Source organism: Scyliorhinus torazame, chromosome 5 (genome assembly GCF_047496885.1).
Source record: "Scyliorhinus torazame isolate Kashiwa2021f chromosome 5, sScyTor2.1, whole genome shotgun sequence".
Taxonomy (NCBI): domain Eukaryota; kingdom Metazoa; phylum Chordata; class Chondrichthyes; order Carcharhiniformes; family Scyliorhinidae; genus Scyliorhinus; species Scyliorhinus torazame.
Genome location: NC_092711.1, coordinates 296,089,749 through 296,114,612, shown reverse-complemented (window position 1 = coordinate 296,114,612; position 24,864 = coordinate 296,089,749). Strand labels below are relative to the sequence as shown.

Sequence of the window (24,864 nt, the reverse complement as noted above, 5' to 3'; positions counted from 1 at the left end):
ACTCATTTTAAATGGTCAAACTTTCTATGGGATCGTCTCCTGCTGCCGGCACACCACTCCTGAGGGTTTCCTGACGGTGAGGAGTGCATTCAATAGGAACGCTGTTGACAAAGGCGAGACCAAAAGTTCCCGTCGCCGGCCAGAGATAGGCCGCCTCTGCCACTGGGAAACACAGGGCAGGTTGTACAGTAAATCCCACCCACTGTGTCTCGATATGGGCCTCAAGTGCTACAACCTGTAGGGCAGTGTTCTTCAAACTTTTATTCCGGGGACCCATTTTTACCAACCGCTCAACCTTCGGGACCCAACCCGGCCGACCTTCGGGACCCAACCCGGCCGACCTTCGCGACACACGGCAGCCGACCTTCGCGACCCACGCCGGCCGACCTTCGCGACACACGCCAGCCGACCTTCGCGACCCACGCCGGCCGACCTTCGCGACACACGCCAGCCGACCTTCGCGACCCACGCCGGCCGACCTTCGCGACACACGCCAGCCGACCTTCGCGACCCACGCCGGCTGACCTTCACGACCCACGCCGGCCGACCTGAGCGACACACCATTTTCTCTTACCTTGTTTGCTGCTGATAAAAATGGAGGAAATGGTTTTGGGTCCCTTTGGCCCTCATACACCCTCCTCCAATGGAACCTGTTGGATGAAGGTGAAGCCTTCCGGTGTCAGAAAGTATGGAATTTTCCATCTGTCCAAAGTTCTGCAATTTTTTCTGTAAAATTTTATTAAATAAGCCCCCCCCCCCGAACTTGTATAAAAAAATTTTTTTAAATGAATAAAATAAATGAAAAAAATTTAAATGAATGAAATAAATGAAAAAAATAAAAATTAAATGAATAAAATCAATGAATAAAAAGAATTTAAAAACCCCAAACTTGTAAAACAAAAAGCTGCGACCGTTTAAAAAAATAGCAGCCGCACTACGCATGCGCGCCTGATCATCAGCGTGCATGCGATGCGGGCAAATTTTTTTTACATGCTCGTGGCCATTTTAAAGGCCACTTGCAGCCGGCGTTATTAAAAACCGTCTGCTGCGCGGGGATTTGCGCTGTCGGGAGCGCCGCGAAGGTCGGCTCAGCGACCCTCCCGACACCCGCCTGCGACCCACCCGCGGGTCGCGCCCCCGAGTTTGAAGAACACTCCTGTAGGCTTATGTTCCAAATGTTGGAAAGTGGCTCGTTTTTCAGCTGGCACAGTCACAATGGGCCAAGTGGCCTCTTTCTGTGCCGTAAACAATCTGTGATTCAGTGAAACATCTTGAGGCAGTTTAATCTATTAAATGTGCCAAATACATTTAGAGGGGCAGTTTAGAAGGCTAGTGTGTGATGCAGAAAACCCAGGTCTCCAGCGCATTACCTAGGCCTCTGGATTACGAGTCCAGTGACATTACCACTACGCCACTGCCTCAATGCACTGCTCTACAGTAGTGAGACCCAAACAACGCATGCTACACGTTGGTGGAGCTGACATTTAGTGAGCTCTGTCTTGAAATCTTGTTCCCGAGCAACAGAAGACAACTGGAATCTGTTGAGGAGTACAACTATCAAGGCACCCACTCTTGGCGGCCTTCTCTCTCATGAGACGATGGTTTGCATCTTGGTGTTTAGCTCTGTGTTAAACTCTGGTGTGGCTCAAGAGCCTGACTCTGGCATGGTAATCTCTGCCATATTTGCTGCAGTTAGAGATGGTGCTGGATTTACTGGCTTGTTTTCTCTTGGCCAACTGTCTGTTCAATTTTGGTACACCACTTCCAATGCCCCTCCAAACGATGACACTTCAAAGGTCACAGTGGCGGCAACTGTCTTCCAGTCATCAATGTGAATGTCCACCATCTTCATATCTCGCTTGCCGATGTCCTTGCAGCAGAGGTGTGAACACACAGCTGGTTGTGACACAGTTGGCTAGTTCGCCGTATAGAATGTTGTTGGTTTTACAGTCACCATCTATCCGATGGACAGGGCTGAGTCAGCTCAGATGTTGTTCCCTCAGCAATGAGCGTATGCTGATGGAACGAGTATACTCCAGGATCCCTGAGTGGGTGACCTTGTTATGCCAAGAGATGCAAAGGATACACCTTGAGACAGTGAGGTGGAAACTATTCAACCTCCACTCCTGTGTAGCACATGGGGCGTCATTCTCCGACCCCCCGCCGGGTTGGAGAATGGCCGTTGGCCGCCGTGAATCCCGCCCCCGCCGAAGTCTCCGGTACCGGAGATTGGGCGGGAATCGGGCCGCGCCGGTTGGCGGGACCCCCCGCTCAATTCTCCGGACCGGATGGGCCGAAGTCTCGCCCAGAAATTGCCTGTCCCACCGGCGTAAATCAAAGCTGGTATTTACCGGCGGGACCAGGTGGCGTGGGCGGGCTCCGGGGTCCTGGGGGGGCGCGGGGCGATCTGACCCCGGGGGGTGCCCCCACGGTGGCCTGGCCCGCGATCGGGGCCCACCGATCCGCGGGCGGGCCTGTGCCGTGGGGGCACACTTTCCCTTCCGCCTCCGCCACGGCCTCCACCATGGCGGAGGCGAAAGAGACTCTCCCCACTGCGCATGCGCGGGAAACTGTCGGCGGCCGCCGACGCTCCCGCGCATGCGCCACATTTCCGCGCCAGCTGGCGGGGCAATAAACGCCATTTCCGCGGCCGCCGACACTCCCGCGCATGCGCCACATTTCCGCGCCAGCTGGCGGGGCAATAAACACCATTTCCGCCAGCTGGCGGGGCGGAAATCCCTCCGGCGTCGGCCTAGCCCCTCAATGTTGAGGCTCGGCCCCCAAAGATGCGGAGCATTCCGCACCTTTGGGCCGGCGCGATGCCTGTCTGATTGGCGCCGTTTTTGGCGCCAGTCGGCGGACATCGCGCCGTTGGGGGAGAATTTCGCCCATGTTGTTTGGGTCTCACTACCGCCAGCTGGCGGAAAAGGCCTTTGGTGCCCCGCCAGCTGGCGGGGCAGAAATCCGTCCGGCGCCGACCTAGCCCCTTAAGGTTGGAGCATTCCGCACCTTTGGGGCGGCGCGATGCCCGACTGATTTGCGCCGTTTTGGGCGCCAGTCGGCGGACATCGCGCCGTTTCCGGAGAATTTCGCCCCACATTGTCAATGCTGCTAGATGGTGGAACGGGCAGCATCCTGGGCCATGACATTTGCCTTTCTGATGCTGATGGTCAAACCAAACTATTTACAGTTTTTAAAAAAAATAATCTTTATTGTCACAAGTAGGCTTACATTGCAATGAAGTTACTGTGAAGAGCCCCTAGTCGCCACATTCCCGCACCTGTTCGGGTACAGAGAGGGAGAATTCAGAATGTCCAATTCACCTAACAGCACGTCTTTCGGGACTAGTGGGAGGAAACCGGAGCACCCGGAGGAAACCCGTGCAGACACGGGGAGAACGTGCAGACTCCGCACAGACAGTGACCCAGACGGGAATCGGACCTGGGATCCTGGTGCTGTGAAGCCACAGTGCTAACCACTGTGCCACCGTGCTGCCCATTTGAGGTTTGAGAGCGTCGGCCCATTTGCTGCTGAAGAAGTTCCTCGATGTGGAATGTTAGTGCGGCATCATCGCCATAGAGCAGCTCTCTGGTGTGGACTTGTCACACGTTTGTCTTGTATCTTTGGCAGGCAAGGTCGAGCAGCTTTCTGTCAGGTCTGCTATGAAAGGAGGCACACTGTAGGTGACTAAAGGCATCTGACACCAGCGAAGAGAAGAATATGTCAAGGAGTGTAAAAAAAGCACTGAGAAACTGATAATTCCTATTTAAATAAAAATATTTAATTGATGCTACAATGTTATTTATTTTCTTCCAGTGTAGCTGTGTATCTACATAGCCTTGCTGCGCCTAGTAGTATTTAGATGGACATTGTTGAAATTAGGAGCTTGCTGATAAATAATGGGCAATAAAATGCTCCATCAAACTGTCTTGCACTTGTCCTTGAAAGTGGTTCTTGAGTATGGCCTTGGTTAGAATTGTCACTTGTAGCACAATAGGGATAGATTAGAATTTCTTTTTTTTTTAAATATATTTTATTGAAAATTTTTTCGATCAAAGTTTTTTCCCTTTACAGATCAAACATAACAGTAAAGAAAGTTTAACAATAAACAAATGGCTAATCAACATGGTAATCTAATCATTTAACATAAACTAAAACTCCCCCCCCACCCCCCCTGGGTTGCTGCTGCTGGTCATCTGTCTTCCCTCTAACGTTCCCCTAGGTAGTCGAGGAATGGCTGCCACCGCCTGGTGAACCCTTGAGCCGATCCTCTCAGGGCAAACTTTATCTGCTCCAGTTTTATGAACCCCGCCATATCGTTTACCCAGGCCTCCAGTCTGGGGGGTTTCGCCTCCTTCCACATGAGTAGAATCCTACGCCGGGCTACTAGGGACGCAAAGGCCACAACGTCAGCCTCTTTTGCCTCCTGCACTCCCGGCTCATCCGCAACTCCAAATAGAGCTAGCCCCCAGCCTGGTTTGACCCTGGCCTTCACCACCTTGGAAATCACTCCCGTCACTCCCTTCCAATACCCCTCCAGTGCCGGGCACAAAACATATGTGCGTGGTTTGCCGGGCTTCCGCCGCACCAACCACACTTGTCCTCCACTCCAAAGAACCTGCTCAGTCTTTCTCCCGTTATGTGTGCTCTATGTAGCACCTTGAATTGAATCAGGCTAAGCCTGGCGCACGAGGAAGAGGAATTTACCCTGCTTAGGGCATCAGCCCACATACCCTCCTCTATCTCCTCCCCTAGCTCTTCTTCCCACTTTCCTTTTAATTCGCCCACCAACTCCTCTCCCTCATCTCTCGGTATATTTCTGACACCTTGCCCTCTCCGACCCACCCCCCCGAAAGCACTCTGTCCTGAATCCCCTGTGCCGGGAGCAGCGGAAATTCCCTCACCTGTTGTCTTGTGAACGCCCTCACCTGCATATATCTAAGGAAGTTTCCCCGGGGCAACTTATACTTTTCCTCCAATGCTCCCAAGCTCGCAAACGTCCCCTCTATAAATAAATCTCCCACCCTCCTAATTCCCAACTGGTGCCAGCTCTGAAATCCTCCATCCATTCTTCCTGGGGCAAACCTATGGTTGTTCCTGATTGGGGACCCCACCAGGGCTCCCCGCACACTTCTCTGTCGCCTCCATTGTCCCCAGATATTCAATGTTGCCGCCACCACCGGGTTCGTGGTAAACTTTTTTGGTGAGAGCGGTAGCGGCGCCGTCACCAGCGCCTCTAAGCTCGTCCCTTTACAGGACTTTCTCTCCAGTCTTTTCCACGCCACTCCCTCTCCCTCCATCATCCATTTACGAATCATCGCCACATTGGCGGCCCAATAATAGTCGCCCAAATTCGGTAGCGCCAATCCTCCTCTGTCCCTGCTACGTTGCAGGAACCCCCTCCTTACCCTCGGGACTTTCCCTGCCCACACGAAGCTCGTGATGTTCCTGTCTATTTTTTTAAAAAAGGTCTTAGTGATTAGTATAGGGAGACATTGAAATACAAATAAGAACCTCGGGAGGACCATCATCTTAATTGCCTGCACTCTGCCCGCCAACGACAGAGGCTGCATGTCCCACCTCTTGAAGTCCTCCTCCATTTGTTCTACCAATCGTGTCAGATTAAGTCTGTGTAAGGTTCCCCAGCTCCTAGCGATCTGAATCCCCAGGTATCGGAAGTTTCTTTCCACTTTCTTTAGAGGCAGGCCTTCTATCTCTCTACTCTGGTCCCCTGGGTGTATCACGAATAGTTCACTCTACCCCATGTTAAGCCTGTATCCCGAGAAATCTCCGAACTCCCTCAACATCTGCATAACCTCTATCATCCCCCCCGCTGGGTCCGACACATACAACAGTAGGTCATCCGCGTATAGCGAGACTCGGTGTTCTTCTCCCCCTCTAATCACCCCTCTCCATTTCCTGCCAATTTCAATTGCCAACACGAACAACAGTGGAGATAGCGGGCATCCCTTTCTTGTTCCCCTATATAATCGGAAATACTCCGATCTTTGCCGACCCGTAACTACACTTGCCGTTGGGGCCCCATGAAGAAGTTTGACCCAGCTAATAAACCCATTCCCGAACCCAAACCTCCTTAACATCTCCCATAAATACTCCCACTCCACCCTATCAAATGCCTTCTCTGCATCCATTTCCGCCACTATCTCTGCCTCCCCCTCCACTGGGGGCATCATTATCACCCCTAATAGTCGTTGCACGTTGACATTCAGTTGTCTCCCCTTTACGAACCCTGTCTGGTCTTCGTGCACCACCCCCGGGACACAGTCCTCTATCCTCGATGCCAGTCCCTTTGCCAGCAATTTGGCGTCCACATTCAATAATAAAATAGGTCTATAGGACCCGCACTGCAACGGATCTTTATCCCTCTTCAGAATTAGCGATATCGTCGCCTCCGACATTGTCGGGGGTAAAGTCCCTCCTTCCCTGGCCTCATTGAACGTCCTCACCAACAACGGGGCCAGCAAGTCCACGTATTTTCTATAAAATTCCACCGGGAACCCGTCTGGTCCCGGAGACTTCCCAGCTTGCATGTTCCCCAGCCCCTTAATAACCTCGTCCACCCCAATCGGTGCCCCCAGGCCTTCCACCTCCTGCTCCTCCACCCTCGGGAACCTCAATTGATCCAGGAACTGCCGCATCCCCTCCTCTCCCTCTGGGGGTTGGGACCTATACAGTCCCTCATAAAAGGTCTTGAACACCTCGTTTATCTTCCCTGCTCTTCGCACCGTGGCTCCCTTTTCGTCTCTAATTCCCCCTATCTCCCTCGCCGCTGTCCTCTTTCGCAATTGATGAGCCAGCAGGCGACTAGCCTTTTCCCCATATTCATACCTCCTCCCCTGTGCCTTCCTCCACAGCACCTCCGCCTTTCTGGTGGTCAGGAGGTCAAACTCCGTCTGGAGTCGTCTCCTCTCCCTGTACAGTCCCTCCTCCGGGGTCTCTGCAAAGTCCCTGTCCACTCTTAAAATCTCCCCCAGTAATCTTTCCCTTTCCTTGGCCTCTGTTTTCCCTTTGTGGGCCCCAATGGAGATCAGCTCTCCTCTGACCACCGCTTTTAGTGCTTCCCATACCACTCCCACACGGACCTCCCCGTCGTCATTGACCTCCAGGTATCTCTCAATACACCCCCGCACTCTTCCACACACTCCCTCGTCCGCCATCAATCCCACATCTAATCGCCAGAGTGCTCTCTGCTCCCTTTCCTCTCCTAGTTCCAGGTCCACCCAGTGTGGGGCATGGTCCGAAACCGCTATGGCTGAATACTCAGCTTCTTCCACCCTTGAGATCAACGACCTTCCCAGAACAAAAAAATCTATCCGGGAGTACATTTTATGGACATGGGAGAAGAAGGAGAACTCCCTGGCCCTCGGTCTAAGAAATCGCCATGGATCCACTCCCCCCATTTGGTCCACAAACCCCTTGAGCACCTTGGCCACTGCCGGCCTTCTTCCGGTCTTTGATCTGGATCTATCTAGCCCTGGGTCCAGCACGGTATTGAAGTCCCCTCCCAATATCAAGTTTCCTACCTCCAGGTCCGGTATACGACCCAACATCCGTCTCATAAATCCCGCATCGTCCCAATTCGGGGCATATACATTAACCAACACGACCTCCATTCCCTCCAGCCTGCCACTCACCATTACATATCTACCTCCGCTATCTGCTACGATGTTCTTTGCTTCAAATGCTACCCGTTTCCCCACCAATATGGCCACCCCTCTATTCTTTGCATCTAGTCCTGAGTGGAACACCTGTCCCACCCATCCTTTCCTTAACCTAACTTGGTCCGCCACCTTCAGGTGCGTCTCTTGGAACATAGCCACGTCTGCCCTTAGTCCTTTCAAGTGCGTGAGCACTCGGGCCCTTTTAATCGGTCCGTTCAGGCCTCTCACGTTCCACGTGATCAGCCTCACTAGGGGGCTACCTGCCCCCCTCCCGTGTCGACTAGCCATCACCTTCTCTAGGCCAGTCCCATATCCCGCCTCCGCGCTCCCACTCGCTCCCCAGGCGTCGCATTCCATCCCCGTCCACCCACTCTTTAGCCATTTCCTTTTTGATTTCCGCAGCAGCAACCCAGTTGTCCTCTCCCCCCCCCCCCCCCCGCCCCCTGCTAGATCCCTTTCTAGCGTGATTGCTTCCCCCATATTACTTCCGCAAGTCAACTGACCCCGGCTACTCCTGCTCACTCCTTGACCCCCCCGTGTGGGGAACTCCCATCCGCCTTGCGCCTGTCTTCCCGCCATAATCTTTCTGGCGCGGGAACATCCCTTTATCTGACCTGCCTCTTGTGGCGCAGCTCCCTTTCCTCTCCCCCTTCCATTCCTCATTCTCCGCCTATGTCCCTTCTTTCCCCCCTCACCGGCGCCCACATTTCCTAGTGTCTCCCCCCATCCCTATTTACTTCTCTTTTTACATCAACCATAACAATAACAATAACATTCCCTACAGTATCAGTCCCTCAGTTCCGATCCAATTTCTCCTCTTTAATAAAGGTCCATGCTTCTTCCGCCGTATCGAAATAATGGTGTCTCTCCTGGTACGTGACCCATAGTCGTGCCGGCTGCAGCATCCCGAACTTCACCTTCTTTTTGTGTAACACCTCCTTGGCTCGGTTAAAACTCACCCTCCTTCTCGCCACCTACGCACTCCAATCCTGGTACACCCGTACCACTGCATTCTCCCATCTGCTACTCCGCACCTTTTTAGCCCATCTCAGGACCTCTTCTCTATCTTTAAGGCGGTGAAATCGCACGATTGTCGCCCTGGGTGGTTCTCCCGCTTTTGGTCTTCTCGCCGGGATCCGATGTGCCCACTCCACCTCCAAGGGGCCCGTAGGGGCCTCAGCTCCCATCAATGAGCTTAGCATCGTACTTACATAAGCTCCACAGTCCGCTCCTTCCACTCCCTCAGGGAGACCCAGTATCCGAAGGTTCTTCCTTCGCGCTCTGTTTTCTAGGGCCTCAATCCTTTCAATGCACTTTTTATGGAGTGCCTCGTGCATCTGTGTTTTGACCGCCAGGCCCAGGATCTCGTCCTCATTATCCGTCACCTTCTGCTCCACCACGCGGAGCTCTGTCTCCTGGGTCCTTTGTGCCTCCTTGAGCCCCTCAATTGCCTGTAGCATCGGGGTCAGCACCTCCCTCTTTAGTAGCTCCACGCACCGTCTCAGAAATTCGTCTTGCTTGGGCCCCCATGTCGCCTGGGCTTTCTCCGCCGCCATCTTGTGTCTTCTCCCTTTCTGTCCCTTTTGTCGACGATTCCTCGCGCTGCAGCCGCCGCCGCCGATATTTTCCTCTTTCGTTGGGGGCGGGACTCCCTATTCACTCACCCCACACCGGGTTGCGTCGCCCAAAAATTTCCCGTTGGGGCTCTTAAAAGAGCCCGAAGGTCCGTTGGAGCTGGAGCCGCCGAAACGTGCGGCTTAGCTGGGCATCGCCGCAACCGGAAGTCGGAGGACCGTCATCTTAACGGTCTGCACCCTCCCCGCTGAGAATTTCTGATCAAATACCCATTTATAGGAATTTGTGTGTGAAGCTTATATCTTTGTTTCTATTTCTCAGGTTCACCTGGAAGTCCTGGCGGAAAGGGTTTCCCAGGTTTACCTGGTGATTCCGGAACACCAGGACAAGATGGTTTACCAGGATTGCCAGGAGGTCCAGGTAAGGACAGAAAACTACTTTGTGCTATAAAGACTGTCAGGGTTACAGTTGGAAGGACTACACAAGGGAGAATATTGGGGTGGTGGGAGTGGGGTGGTGCCTCAAGTCCACTCAGATCTGTCAATTGGTGAAGATGCTTGTTCCGTCTGTTCAATGTCCCGTTATGGATTAACAAGTAATGTGTATTATTCTGATTGATTTTTCATGCTTGCCATAGCCTGGATTTTGCAGTTACAGCGATGGGCAAGCTGTTAGCATTCACCACCTGCGAATTGCATGTTCAGTTCTTTGCTAAACGCCCATATAGTTTAGAATTGATGTTGGTGTGGGAGGAGATACCCAAGAGGTACCCCAGAAACCATCCTCTGGAGGTCCCTGTGCAAGGATTGCCCCGGAGGTTTCAGCTTCCGATGTGCTATTACCCAATCGGCCGCAGTGGGAAATCGGAATGAGAAAAGTGCAGCCCTGGTCCAGGGTAAGTTAAAAGGAGCAGAGAGCTAATCCAACGGAGATTGCACTGCACGGAGGATTCGGCCTATTGTCCCCGCTTTGGTGGAGAGATACGTTACCGAGGAGCAATTTCTGGACTGACATAATGTCCAGAATATATAACCTGGCCGAAACTTGTTAAAAAGGCTACCCATTTTTAATATAAATTTTTCCAATTAAGGGGAAATTTAACATTGCCAATCCACCGACCCAGCAAATCTTTGGGTTGTGGGAGTGAGTCCCACGCAGACACAGGGAGAATGTGCAAACTGCACACGGACAGTGACCAGGGGCGAAATTCTCCTACCCGCCCCGCCACATTTCTGCCCCGACCGGCTGGCGGGAGTCTCCGTAACACCGGCCGGTCAATGGGGTTTCCCATTGTGGGGCAGCCCCACGCCGTCGGGAAACCCCCCGGCGCCGGCAAAACGGAGACTCCCGCCGGCGGAGAATGACGCCCCAGGTTCGTTAAAATGGCCACCTGGAGGATGGTAATACTCTCAGCCGGCTCCTTTCCTTTGGGGTGAGATGGATCAGCCCTTCAGGCACATTTAGCATCTTTAGGATCTGTCTTTACCAACTTAAAGTTGAGCGGTATCATCTGAGAGGTTCGTCTGATCCAGGATTGTTCCAAAAAGGAGCTCAGATTATACTCCAACATAATGTAAATCTATTAGAAATCCCTGAACTGAAGAGACATTTACATGCGAATATCGGCATTTAAACCCCCTGAAAATGTTAAGCATTGCTCCAAGTCCTCCGTGTCGGCTGCTCCTAGCACTGAGCCCCGTTCCTGTGGCCGGACCCACTTGTTTTCTGGCAACGCAAGGGAGAAAAGGGCACACACGGTTCCCGGGCTTGTGCGTATCTTTCCAATTTTTTGTAAAATTTAGAATACCCAATTCATTTTTTCCAATTAAGGGGCAATTTAGCGTGGCCAATCCACCCAGCCTGCGCATCTTTGAGTTGTGGGGGCGAAACCCACGAAGACACGGGGAGATTGTGCAAACTCCGCACGGACAGTGACCCAGAGCCAGGATCGAACCTAGTACCTCAGCTAACCACTGCGCTACCGTGCTGCCCGCGTATCTTTCCAATTGGCGGCGCGTATTTGATGCAGCAAAAAAGTTGAACCCGGTACCTGATTCCCTGTAAGGAGGGAAGTCGCAGTAACCCCCATCAGGTTAAATGTGATGTTTAACTTTATTTTCATGGCATACTAAATCATAACTATTACCGTGGAATTTCTCTGGCACTGGAAGAAAACACCTATATAGACCGGAATTCTCTGGCTGTTCGCTGGCGGCTGGATTCGATGGTCCCGCCGGCAGCAGACTCCCGCCCGTGGGTTTCCCGGCAGCAAGGGGGAATTCCCATTGACAGCGGCGGGAGCAGAGAATGCCGCTGCCAGCGGACGCTATGCCACCGATAAACATGCGGCTGGGGGGGGGACCAGAGAATCCGGCATGTCACATTCTTCCACTGCGATAAAAATCCATAATTTAAAATATAGATGTATTTTTAAAATTTGTTTATGGTATTTCAGATTCAAATGTATATGCTCCCATCTTTGCTCTTCGCAAGATTTATAAAAAGTGAAAGATAATCAGTACATTTTAATTCCTGGTTTGCTCTCTGGGAGGACTCTTCAATATGTTTGGCTGCTGGGGTCCAGGCCATACCCATTACTTGGCACCAGGCGCAAGTTAAAATTGAAAAAGGGGGATACCATGCCCTGAGATCATCGATCCTTGTCACTGACACAAAATCCAGGGGATCGGCATAATGCATCTTTTTTAATACTTCGTTATCACAAATATGAGATTTCTCTATCCCTCATTGAAATACCACATTGGCAATGACCACATTACCTGTATAACACGACCCAGATGTCCTCATACACCAGTCGCTGAAGGTAAGCATTCAGGTGCAGCAGGTGGTAAAGAAGGCAAATGGTATCATGGAATTTACAATGCAGAAGGAGGCCATTTGGCCCATCGAGTCTGCACCGGCCCTTGGAAAGAGCACCCTACCTAAGCTCACACCTCCATCCTATCCCTGTAACCCAGTAACCCTACCTAACCTTTTGGACACTAAGGAGCAATTTAGCATGGCCAATCCACCTAACCTGCACATCTTTGGTCTGTGGGAGGAAACCGGAGCACCCGGAGGAAACCCACGCAGACAAGGGGAGAAAGTGCAAACTCCACACAGACAGTGACCCAAGTGGGAATCGAACCTGGGACCCTGGAGCTGTGAAGCAACTGCTAACCACTGTGCTACCATGCCCCCCCCCACTATGTTGGCCTTCATAACGAGAGGATTCAAGTAAAGGACCAAGGATGTCTTGCTGAAATTATACAGGGCCTTGATGAGACCACACCTGGAATATTGTGTGCAGTTTTGGTCTCCTTATCTGAGGAAGGATGTTCTTGCTCTCGAGGGAGCGCAGCGAAGATTTACCAGACAGATTCCTGTATGGCGGGATTGATGTATGAGGAGAGATTGAATCGGTTAGGAATATGTGTGCTGGAGATTAGAAGAATAAGGGGGGGGATCACATAGAAACCTATAAAATTCTAATAGGGCGAGACAGGGTAGATGCAGGAAGGATGTTCCCTTTGGTGGGGGAGTCCAGAAATAGGGGTCACAATCTAAGGATAAGGAGTCGACTATTTAAGGTAGAGATGAGGAGATATTTCTTCACCGACAGACTGGTGAATCTGTGGAATTCCCTACCACAGAAAGTAGCTGAGGCCAAAACATGTATGTTTTCAAGAAGCAGTTAGATATAGCTCTTGGGGCGAAAGGAAAAGCGGTGGGGGGACGACGACACGGTACTAAGTTAGATGATCAACTATGATCATAATGAATCGTGGAGCAGGCTTGAAGAGCCAATGGCCTATTCCTGCTCCTATTTTCTTTGTTCCCACGTGTACCATATCTGTAATTTTTAAAAAAAAATAATCTTTATTATTGTCACAAGTAGGCTTACTTTGACAATGAAGTTACTGTAATGTTGTTCTCCTTATTCAAGGAAGGATGTAAATGCATTAGAAGCAGTTCAGAGAAGTATTACCAGACTAGTACTAGGAATTGGGTTACAAGGAAAGATTGCACAGGCTAGGCTTGTATCCGCTGGAGCTTAGAAGAGTGAGAGGCGGTTTGATTGAAATATATAAGATCCTGAAGGGTGTTGACAGGGTCGATGTGGAGAGGATATTTACTCTTGTGGAAGAATCTTAGAACGAGAGGTCACTGTTAGAAAATATGAGGTTGCTCATTTAAGATAGATGAGAAGAAATGTTCTTCTCTCAGAAGGTTGTGAGTATTTTGGAACTCGCTTCCTCAAAAGAAAGTGGCAACAGAATCTTTGAGTGTCTTCAAGGCAGAGGTAAATAGATTCTTGATAAAGGAAGGAGTGATGGGTTACTTGGGGGTAGCTGAGAGATCACAGTCAGATCAGCCACAATCTCATTGAATGACAGAGCAGGTTTGAAGGGCCAATGACTTTCTACTGCTCCTAGTTTATATGTTCGTACAGTACTGTTTTCAAACAAGTGTAACATTGATCGTGGTACCTTTTACAATATTATTTTTGTAGGGGCCAAAGGAGACCCAGGGTTTTCAGGACAACCAGGATCTCCCGGGCTATCAGGAGCAAAAGGATCAATAGGTGAAATGGGTCTGCCAGGTAAGTTTGGAGCATGTTTTATTATTAATTAAAGCCGTGTCTTTCCAATCACAAGAAAATGCTTGAAGTAATCAAGTTGGATCTTTGATCATTATTGAGTTTTGTATAAAAAGTCATTATTACTGGTGGCCAAAATAGTATGGAGGTATTGACTTGACTGTACAGACACAACATGCATTCTATAATTTTTCGTGGCATAGGGTTGATGTCGTTGGTCTAGGAATACTGAGGTTTCTTGTTCTAGGTTTGAACATAGCTCTGGTCGGGATAATTGCTGGAAAGCACGACAGGCAGCTTCAGTCTTGCAGTTGTACTCCTGGTCGCTGGGGAACAGCTAGCGACCCCAAGTCCTTAAGGTTGTGTTGGTGAAAAAAAGGTTGCAGCACAGCTTCTTGTAAGCTTCTCTCTTCAAGCTGGTTCTGGGAATCCCTGCAGGGGATTTGCCATAAACCATAATGCCCAGTTCCTTGGTAGTCCAACCAACAGGATAATAGAAGAAGAAATATATTCCCTTGCAATCTCACTGCCATGGGGTTGTTGGGCCTACATCCATACCAGCTCCATTCACCACAGCTATCCTACAAATCCTAGGAACACCATAAAAGAGCTACAAACATATTTTCCTGACCTGTCTGTCTGGGAATGGATATTTCACAAGGCAAATATTGGAAAACTGGCACGATAAATTAAATTTCTTTTTGGGAGAAGGTAAGAAAAAACTAATTGTGTGAAAATATTCCCTTCGTGGGCATCTCCCAAATATATGGCACTTACACAGCTTGAGGATGGAGGGATCGTTAAATTCGGATCAGAGTAAAGCTCTTTCACCTGAGGCTTATAGAATGAAATTCTCTCATTTTTACCTGTATGAGTCCACAGTGAAATGCTCTTGATTGATCTCAATTCTGTACCTAATGGGCATGAGCACTAACTTACCCATTTACCTCAGAGACTCGTGAGAAAATTTTATGTACTTGAATGGGGCAGTAGTAATAATAGTAATCTTTATTCGTGTCACAAGTAGGCTTATGTTAACACTGCGATGAAGTTATTGTAAAACGAGGATGTGTTCAATATTTGGCAGTTTATTGGGAAAAAATGAAGGACAGCCTTAATTTCATTTATTTCACCAATGCTTCCCTCCGTTTCCATCATACAATAGATGTTGATTGACCTCACCCTCGTGATAGCACAATGTCAAAAGTTGCGGTTTCTCTTGGTTATCTCGCCTATGTGGCCATGGTTCATGTGTCAGCCTTGATGCTTTGTGTCAACCAGCTGCCATGGGAGACATCTTAGCTGACCCTGATGCTAATCCTCCATGTGAAATTCTAGCAGGGTCATCGGTTAGTACCCAGGCGTGGAGATCCTTTCCCAAAAACTGCTAAGATCAGATTGCTCAACACAGGCTAAGGACTGACTCTGGGATCTTTGTGATCTGAATGTCTCAGACATATTACCATTCTGATGCTGTGATGGTCGAGTGAAGGGAACACCATTCTACATCTAACTTGAGCTGCACTTGACCTGTGAGTTCTCGGTGGTGACCTGGCATTCGAAAAATTAGAGAGTCACACTTTTCCTCGTGTTCACCTCGCTGCTTAGAAATTCATCACCGATATTTAAAAATCTAGTACAAAGCAAAAATGAGATTATTAGCAATTTACGCTTGCTGTTTAATCTAGCCATTATTAATAATTGAATATGTAATTATAAAGTACATCTTTTGCGGACATGGTGGATGTTGAGGTAATTCTGTTCTACATCTGATAGGTCCATCAGGCATTAAAGGTACTCCAGGAAATCCTGGTCGCCCAGGTCAACCAGGCTCCCCAGGTCGCCCAGGTTCACGTGGAGAAAAGGGTGACTCAGGAGGACCATTACTAGGATACCCAGGTGCCCCTGGACAAAAGGTAAGCCTTTCTTCTGTGAAGAGAATGAATAAATTCAATGTGAAGCGTCTAGGTTTTTTAATGCTTGTAAATAAAATAAATTAATCTTTTTTAACCTGGGTTTGATCAGCTGTGTACAGTTTTGGTCTCATTACTTGAGAAAGGATGTACTGGCACAGGAGGGGGTGCAATGGAGATTCAGTAGGTTGATTCGTGAGTTGAAAAGATTGGTTTATGAGGAAGAGACCGTGTAGACTGGGACTATACTCATTGGAATTTAGAAGAATGAGGGGGGATGCCGACCGCCACTCCAGAAAAATTTGCCACCGTGCAATCAGAGAGGCGAAGGCCACGACATCGGCCTTCCTCCTCTCCATGAGCTCCGGCTTCTCTGAAACCCCAAATATCGCCACCAAAGGGTCTGGGTTCATCTCCTCCTCCACTACCCTGGCTAAGACCGAAAACACTCCCGCCCAAAATCTTCCCAATTTTTCGCAACCTCAAAACATGTGCGCGTGATTCGCTGGCCCCCACCCACACCTCTCACACTCATCTGCTACCCCCTGAAAGAACCCACTCATTCTCGCCCGAGTCATATGCACCCTGTGCACCACCTTAAACTGTATCAGGCTCATCCTTGCACAGGAGGAGATCCCGTTTACCCTTCGCAGTGCCTCACTCCATACTCCCCAATTGATCTCCCCTCCCGACTCCCCTTCCCAATTCTCCTTGATCTTCACCACCTGCTCACCTCCCTGCTCTTCCAGCCACTTGTATATATCCCCAATTCTTCACTCCCCTTTCACATCCGGAATCAGCAGTCGCTCCAGAAGGGTGTATCCCGGGAACCCCTCCAAACCTTTTGTCCCTACCTGTACTCACTACCCCTCAGCAGCTCTACCCTCTCCCTTAGCTCCTCCAGACTGGTGAATCCTTCAGTAGATTTCATTCTTAACTTCCAAACTCTCCCGTTATTATGAACAACACTAACAGGCTTTGAACCAAAAGCCCTTTCACCTCATTCAAAATGTTCTTTCCAGAAACTAGCCCTGTTTAGAAGCGCAACCTATATAATTTTGCTGTACTGTTGGATGTTTCACACAGAATCACAGATTAATTGCAGAGAAGAAGGAGCCCATTCTGCCCATTGTATCTGCTCTCCTAATGAGCAATTCATTTGATACAATTTCCCACTTTCTCCTGTAAACCTGTACCTTCTTCCATTTCAGCTAACAGTCTAATTTCCTTTTAGTGCTTCAAATGAAGCATGGATAGTCAGAAGGTTTTTTTTAGATAGTCAGAAGCTTTTTCACAGGGTGGAGGGGTCAGTCACGAGGGGACGTAGGTTTAAGGTGTGAGAGGCAAAGTTTAGAGGAGATGTGCGAGCTAAGTTTTTACACAGATGGTAGTGGATGCCTTGGACCCGCTGCCAGAGGAGGTGGTGAAAGGGGGGTCTTGAAAAATACATGAATAGGATGGGAATAGAGGGATACAGACGCCGGAAGTGTAGAAGATTTTAGTTTAAATGGGCAGCATGTTCGGTGCAGGCTTGGAGGGTCGAAGGGCCTGTTCCTGTGCTGTACCTTTCTTTGTTCTTTGTTCTTTGAACCTGCTCCACCACTCTCTCAGGCAATGCACTGCAGACCCTAACCACTCGCTGCTTGAAAGTGTTTTCCTCATATAATTGTTCCTTCTTTTGCTAATGATTTTGAATTTTTCATTCTCGATCCATTCCTGAGTAGAAACAGTGGGCTGGATTCTCCGATTCTGCGGCTATGTCCCCACGCCGGCATGGGAATGGTGACGTTTTACACCAGACAAAATGGCGTAAAACGGCCACCGATTCCCTGGCGCTGCAGGAAGTCAGCGTAGAGCACCCGGCTCTAACTGCCGATACGCCCGGGGAATTGCCGGGTCTGTGCCCACGCATGCGTCGGCGGCGGCCTGCAGTGGCTGCGCCATGCAACATGGTGGCGGCCGCTCGCGGGCCCAGCCCACGAAATAGTCCTCCTCTCCAGCCAGGCGGGTACTCCCCCTCCCCCTCACAGTGCCCCCTGATGAAGTCCCCCACGCCGGTGGATCGGCCCTCCCCCAACTATGGCGGCGCTGGACTGAGTCCGCAGCCGCCGCATCGAGTTCCCAGCGGATGAGACCACACATGTCCCGCGCTGTCGGGAACTCGGCCAGTCGGGGTCAGAGCGTTGGGGGCGCCTGAGGCCGTGGATACGTGCTCTGCGAGTACGTTGCTTTGGAGGGGGCGGAGCATCGCAAAAGCGGCGCCGCCCCCGATTTTGTTGGGAACTTTGATTCTCCAGCCGATTGCCGAACATGATTTCGGCATCGCCGACCAGAGAATCCCGCCCAGTTTCTCTCTATCTACTCCGTCTTCACGCCTTGTGATTTTGAATACCTATATCAAATCGTGTCTCAGATGCCTTTTCTCCAAGGAAAACACTCCTGACTTCTCCAATTTATATTTATAACTGATCCCTGGAACCATTCTCATGAATCTATTCTGCACTCCCTACCTTCCCATCTTTGCTAAAGTGCAGTGCCCAGACCTGGACGCAATACTCCAGCTGAGGCATAACTAGTGTTTTCTACAATTTCAACATAACCTTGTACTCTTCGTCCATATTAATAACGCCCTGGATATTGTATGCTTTATTAACCATTTTCTCAGCCTATCCTGCCAGTTTCAATGACTTATACACATTTACACCCATGACCCTCTGCTTCTGCAACCCCTTTAAAACTGTACTCTTTATTTAATACTGTCTCTCCATGTTCCTCCTATCAAAATGAATCATCCCAAATTTCTCTGCATTGAACGTCATCTACCACCTGTCTTCCCATTCCACCAACTTGTCTACATCCTTTTGCAGTTCTACACCATCCTTCTCACACAGTTCACAAAGCTTCCAAGTTTCATGTCATCTGCAAATTTTGAAATTGTGCCATACACCAAGGTCTAGGTCATTAATATATATCCGGAGAAGCCAAGGGTCTCAACACTGACCCCTGAGGAACTCCACTACGAACCGTCCTCCAGCACGAAAAACCACTGCTCTCTGTTTCCTGTTACTCAGCCAATATTGTCTACCTGTTGCGACTGTCTCTTTTATTCCATGAAGTATAACTGTGTCAAATGTCTTTTTAAAGGCCATATGCACTACATCAATAGCACTGCACTCAGCAACCCTCTCCGTTACCTCTTCAAAGAACTCCCAACAAGTTAATTAAACAAAATTTGCCCTTATAAAATCAATTCTGGCTTTCCTTAATTAACCGGCATTTCTCAGTGCAACTATTAATATAGTCCCACAGTATTCTTTCTTTGAATTCATTTGGACGATGCGGGTGACTAGGCCAGCATTTATTGCCCATCCCTAATTGCCCTTAAGAAGGTGATGGTGAGCTGCAATCTTGAGCCACTGCAGTTAGTGTGGTGTAGGTACGCCCACGGTGCAGTTAGAAGTTTCCCCACTGTCGATGTTAAACTGACAGGTCTAAGTTCCAGTTAGAATGCAATGAAAATTTCAGTCTTTGCTTACAATCCGAGTGATAAACAGGCTCAAATACGAGGTGGGATTCTCCCGGATCAGCGAGGTGGCCCAACGCCGGCGTAAAAAACGGTGCGAAACACTCCGGTGCGCACTTCCGGGGGCTAGGCCGGCGGCGGAGGGACTACGCGAGTTAGCCATCGGGGCCCGGAGAATTGCCGGGGGGGCCGCTGCCAACGGCCCCCGACCGGCATGGCGTGATCCCCGCCGCCACCCGTAAACCGGCGCCGGCGAATACGGCAGCCGGCGTCAGAGCGGCTGGGCGGGATTCATGCCGCCCTCCAGGGATTCTCTGACCCGGCGGGAGGTCGGAGAATCCTGCCCCTGGTATTCTTGAATACAGATATTAATTGATGTCATTAAATCCTTGGTCTACCTTCTCACTCTCTCTATGTCTCTTTTAATCCAGGGTGACCCAGGTACTCCTGGTTACCCAGGCGACCCTGGAAGCAAGGGTATTCCAGGCGGACCTGGTCTTCCTGGTTTGCCTGGCTCGCCTGGTCATAAAGGTGACCATGGTCAACCAGGATTCCCAGGTAAGTCCCAGTTTTTGTTTTAAATCTGTTTTCCAAAGGAGTTTGGCATTTTATGTTTAAAAAGTGAGGAAAATGAATCAGCTCAATTGTAACTTCATGCACTTGTAATTGCGCTTATTTAAGTTTAAGACATTTGTTTATGACCCAAATATATAATTTGTAGATGGCTACAGATTCAGATTCTTGAGTAAGTTGTCAAACACAAATAATATAAATTCATAAGAAATTGCCATGACCAAATTGACATACGATCAGAGAGTTGAATGTGTGGCTCTATTGGGGGCCCCGATTGGGCTGGAGGAGCTGATCAAAGGGATAGGAAGCATGCAGGCGGGGAAGGCACCGGGGCCGGACGGTTTCCCGGTCGAATTCTATAAAAAATATATGGACCTGTTGGGCCAGTTGCTAGTTAGGACCTTCAATGAGGCAAGGGAGGGGGGGCTTTGCCCCCGACGATGACCCGGGCACTGATCTCCTTGATCCTGAAGCGGGACAAGGATCCCCTGCAGTGTGGGTCTTACAGGCCGATTTTGTTGCTAAACGTAAATGCCAAGGTCCTGGCGAAGGTCTTAGCCACGAGGATTGAGGATTGTGTGCCGCAGATCATCCACGAAGACCAGACGGGGTTCGTGAAGGGGAGGCAGTTGAACGCGAATGTGCGGAGGCTTTTGAATGTTATCATGATGCCGGCGAGGGAGGGGGAGGCGGAGATAGTGGTGGCGATGGGCGCTGAGAAAGCCTTCGATAGGGTAGAGTGGGGGTACCTGTGGGAGGTGCTGAAGAGGTTTGGGTTTGGGGATGGGTTTGTCAGGTGGGTTAGGCTGTTGTATGAGGTCCCGATGACAAGTGTGGCCACGAACAGGAGGAGGTCCGAGTACTTTTGGTTGCACTGAGGGATGAGGCAGGGGTGTCCCCTGTCCCCCCTGCTATTCGCACTGGCGATTGAACCCCTGGCTATGGCACTGAGGGAGTCGAGGAACTGGAGGGGGTTCGTGCGGGGTGGGGAGGAGCAGAGGATCTCGCTCTATGCGGACGAGTTGCTGCTGTATGTGGTGGACCCGGTGGGGGGAATGCCGGAGGTAATGAGAATCCTTAGGGAATTCAGGGATTTCTCGGGGTACAAGCTCAACATGGGGAAGAGCGAGCTGTTCGTGGTTCACCCAGGGGACCAGGAGAGGGGGATTGGCGAGCTCCTACTAAAAAGGGCGGAAAGGAGCTTCAGGTATTTGGGGTCCAGGTGGCCAGGAGCTGGGGGGCCCTGCATAGGCTTAATTTCACAAGGCTGATGGAGCAAATGGAGGAGGAGTTCAAGAGGTGGGACACGTTGCCGCTGTCCTTGGCGGGTAGGGTGGAGTCAGTCAAAGTGACGGTGCTCCCAAGATTTTTGTTCCTGTTCCAGTGCCTCCCCGTGTTTATCCCGAAGGCCTTTTTCAGGCGGGTTAACAGGAGTATAATGGGGTTTGTGTGGGCACGAGGGGCTGCGAGGGTGAGAAGGGTGTTCCTGGAGTGGAGTAGAGATAGGGGGGGGCTTGAGCTGCCCAACCTTTCTGGGTACTACTGGGCCGCCAATGCGCGATGGTGCGCAAGTGGGTGATGGAGGGGGAGGGGGCTGCATGGAAGAGGCTGGAAACGGGGTACGAGTCTGGGGGCGCTGGCAACGGCGTCGCTGCCGTTCCCTCCAAGGAGGTATACCACAAGCCCAGTGGTGGCGGCTGCCCTCACAATCTGGGGGCAGTGGAGGTGGCACAGGGGGGAAGTTGGGGCCTCGGTGTGGACCCCAATACGGGGGAACCACCGGTTCGTCCCAGGGAGAACAGATGATGGGTTTTCGGGGTGGCACAGGGCTGGGATACACCGGTTGGGGGACCTGTTTGTGGACGGGAAGTTTGCGAGCCTGGGTGAGCTGGAAAAGAAGTACGGGCTCTCCCCGGGGAACACCTTCAGGTACTTACAGGTAAGGGCGTTTGCCAGGCTGCAGGTGGTGGAATTCCCGCGGCTGCTGCCATGCACAGTACAGGACAGGTTGCTCTCGGGGGGGGGGGGGGGGGGGGGGGGGAGATCTCGGAAACTTGCCAGGTGATGCAGGAGGAGGAGGAGGCCTTGGTGGTGGAGGTGAAAGTTAAGTGGGAGGAGGAGTTGGGAGAGGAGATTGAGGAAGAGACGTGGGCAGATGCCCTAGGGAGGGTGAATTCTTCCTCATCGTGCGCGAGGCTCAGCCTCATACAGTTAAGGTGCTGCACAGGGCACACATGACCGGGACAAGGATGAGCCGGTTTGTTGGGGATGAGGACAGGTGTGTTAGGTGCTCAGGGAGCCCAGCAAATCACACCCATATGTTCTGGGCATGCCCAGCGCTGGAGGAATTTTGGAAGGGTGTAGCGAGGACATTGTTGAGGGTGGTAGGATCCAGGGTCAAACCGGGCTGGGGGCTCGCAATATTTGGGATCGCAGAGGAGCCGGGAGTGCAGGAGGCGAAAGAGGCCGGTATTCTGGCCTTTGCGTCCCTAGTAGCCCGGCGAAGGATTCTCCTTCAGTGGAAGGATGCGAGGCCCCCAAGCCTGGAATCCTGGATCAGCGATATGGCAGGGTTCATTAAATTGGAGAGGGTGAAATTCGCCTTGAGAGGGTCGGTACAAGGGTTCTTTAGGCGGTGGCAACCGTTCTTAGACTTCCTGGCAGAACGGTAGACATTGGTCAATGGCAGCAGCAACTCGCGGAGGGGGGGGGGGTTTACTTTATTTTTGTTTTTGTTATTTACACTGGAGGGTCTGAGGGGGTGTATATACCTATTGTGTTAAGTCAGGGTGTTAATGTTAATTTATTATTTATGTACAGGGCGGAAGGGGGGTATGGAGGGTTGCTTTTCTGGACTGTGTTTTGTACTTAACCCTGTTGGGTTCCTTTTTCATTTTGTTATTGATATTTGATGAAAACCTTAATAAAAATTAGTTTTAAAAAGAAACAGAATGTGTGGCTTCAAGATTAGTGTGGGAGAAATGGGTTTTCATTCCTGGGGTATTGGCACAGTACTGGGGAAAGATGGGGCCGTGCCCTTGGGACGGCCTTGACATTAACCACGCTAGGACCATGTGCTGACGATTTGTATAGCAAGGACTGTAGAGATGACTTTAAACTGCAAAATGGCGGGGGAGGATTCACATGAGGGGATATTTAGAAAATTAAAGAGAAAGGGCAAGGTAATAGTGCAAGCTCGTGAGGTGAGTATTGATAGCTAAAGAGTGACAGGAAGAAACAGAGAATACAAACATAACAGTGCATCAGTAAATACGATCTGTGTAGGGAAATTGGTCTGAATGCATGCAGCATAATGAATGAGTGGATAGTACGAGTAGAAACAAAGGACTATGAGATTATAGCTATTACAGAGATATGTGGGCAGGATTCTCCCCTACCCGGTAGGGCGGGGGTCTCGGCGGGATGGAGTGACGTGAACCACTCCGGCGTCGGGCGCCGCAAAGGTCCGCACATTTAGGGGCCAAGCCCTTACCTTTAGGGGCCAGGCCCGCGCCGGAGTGGTTGCCAACGCGCCGGCTGGCGTGGAAGGCCTTTGACGCCACGCCAGCCGGGGCCGAAGGGACTCCGTCGGCCGGCTGAAGTCCGCCCATGCGCGGGAGCGTCAGCGGCTGCTGAGGTCATCCCCGTGCATGCGCAGGTGGGGGGGGGTCACCTCCGCATTGGCCATCGTGGAGTCTGAATCTCCGGAGAATTCGGCGGCCGGCGGGGGCGGGATTCACGCCGCCCCCTGCCGATTCTTCGACCCGGCGGAGGTTCGGAGAATCCCGCCCCTGGTTCCAATGTGACCATGGCTGGGGCCTGAATATTCAAGGGTATTTGACATTTTGGAAGGACAGGCGGAAAGGAGCAGAAGGTAGGGTAGCTCAAGTAATAAAGGACAGCACAGTCAGGAGAAATGATCTAAGTTTGGAGGATCAAAATGAGGAATCAGTTTAGGTGGAGGTAAGAAATAGCAAAGGAAAGAAGTCATTGGTGGGAATGGTTTATAGGCCGCCTGACTGCAGACTGGACACTGTAGGACAGAGTATGAATCATTAAATAATGGGAGCTAGTAAGAAATATATTGCAATAATAGTGGGCAGTTTTAATGTTCATATAAATTGGACGATAAGGGAATAGTGTAGATGGGCTTTAGAGTGGTTTCACAGGTCGGCACAACATCGAGGGCCGAAGGGCCTGTACTGCGCTGTTATGTTCTATGTTCTAAATCAAATTGGTAAAGGTAGCCTGGAGGCTGAGTTCATAGAATGTATTTGGGACAGTTTCTATAGAACAATCCATCCTGGAATCAACCAAAGAAAAGGTTATTTTAAACCTGGTAATGGGTAATGAGACAGTATTAATAAATACCCCATAGTTACCCATCTTTATTCCACGGTCCTTTTTTAAACGGGTCAGCAAAGTGATCTCTGGCTTTGTTTGGGCGGGCAAGACCCCACGGGTAAGGGAGGTAATGCTTGAGCGGAGTCGGGGAGAGGGTGGGCTGACGCTGTGCAATTTTAGTAACTATTACTGGGCGGCGAATATGGCCATGATCAGGAAGTGGGTGGTGGGGGAGGGGTCGGCATGGGAGTGTATGGAGGCAGCTTCATGCAAGGGCACCAGTCTGGGGGCATTGGTAGCGGCGCCTCTGCCGTTCCCGCCGGCACGGTAGTCCACCAGCCCCGTGGTGGTGGCGGCCCTGAGAGTCTGGGGGCAATGGAGGAGACATGTGGGAGCAAAGGGAGCATCGGTCTGGTCCCCAATCTGTAATAATCACTGGTTTGCCCCGGGAAGTATGGATGGGGGTTTCCGGATATGGCGGAGAGCAGGGATTGAGAGGATGGGGGATATGTTTATAGAGGGGAGCTTTCCGAGTATTAGGGCGCTGGAGAGAAGTTTGGGTTGATGAGGGGAAACAAATTCAGGTGTCTTCAGGTGCGAGACTTCCTACGTAAGCAGGTGTCAACCTTCCCGCTCCTACTGCTAAGGGGGATT

The 24,864-nt window shown here is 50.7% G+C and overlaps 1 protein-coding gene across 1 annotated transcript in view; it reads left to right on the top strand.

Annotated features, from left to right (window-relative positions):
* Window positions 1-24,864, top strand: part of col4a5 (collagen, type IV, alpha 5 (Alport syndrome)) — a 314,324-nt gene that overhangs the window by 219,371 nt on the left and 70,089 nt on the right. Inside the window, exons 35-38 of the mRNA XM_072505790.1 lie at window positions 9,579-9,677; window positions 13,771-13,860; window positions 15,634-15,773; window positions 19,725-19,851. Coding sequence (XP_072361891.1) covers window positions 9,579-9,677; window positions 13,771-13,860; window positions 15,634-15,773; window positions 19,725-19,851 — 456 coding nt within the window. The remainder of the gene's footprint in view (window positions 1-9,578; window positions 9,678-13,770; window positions 13,861-15,633; window positions 15,774-19,724; window positions 19,852-24,864) is intronic.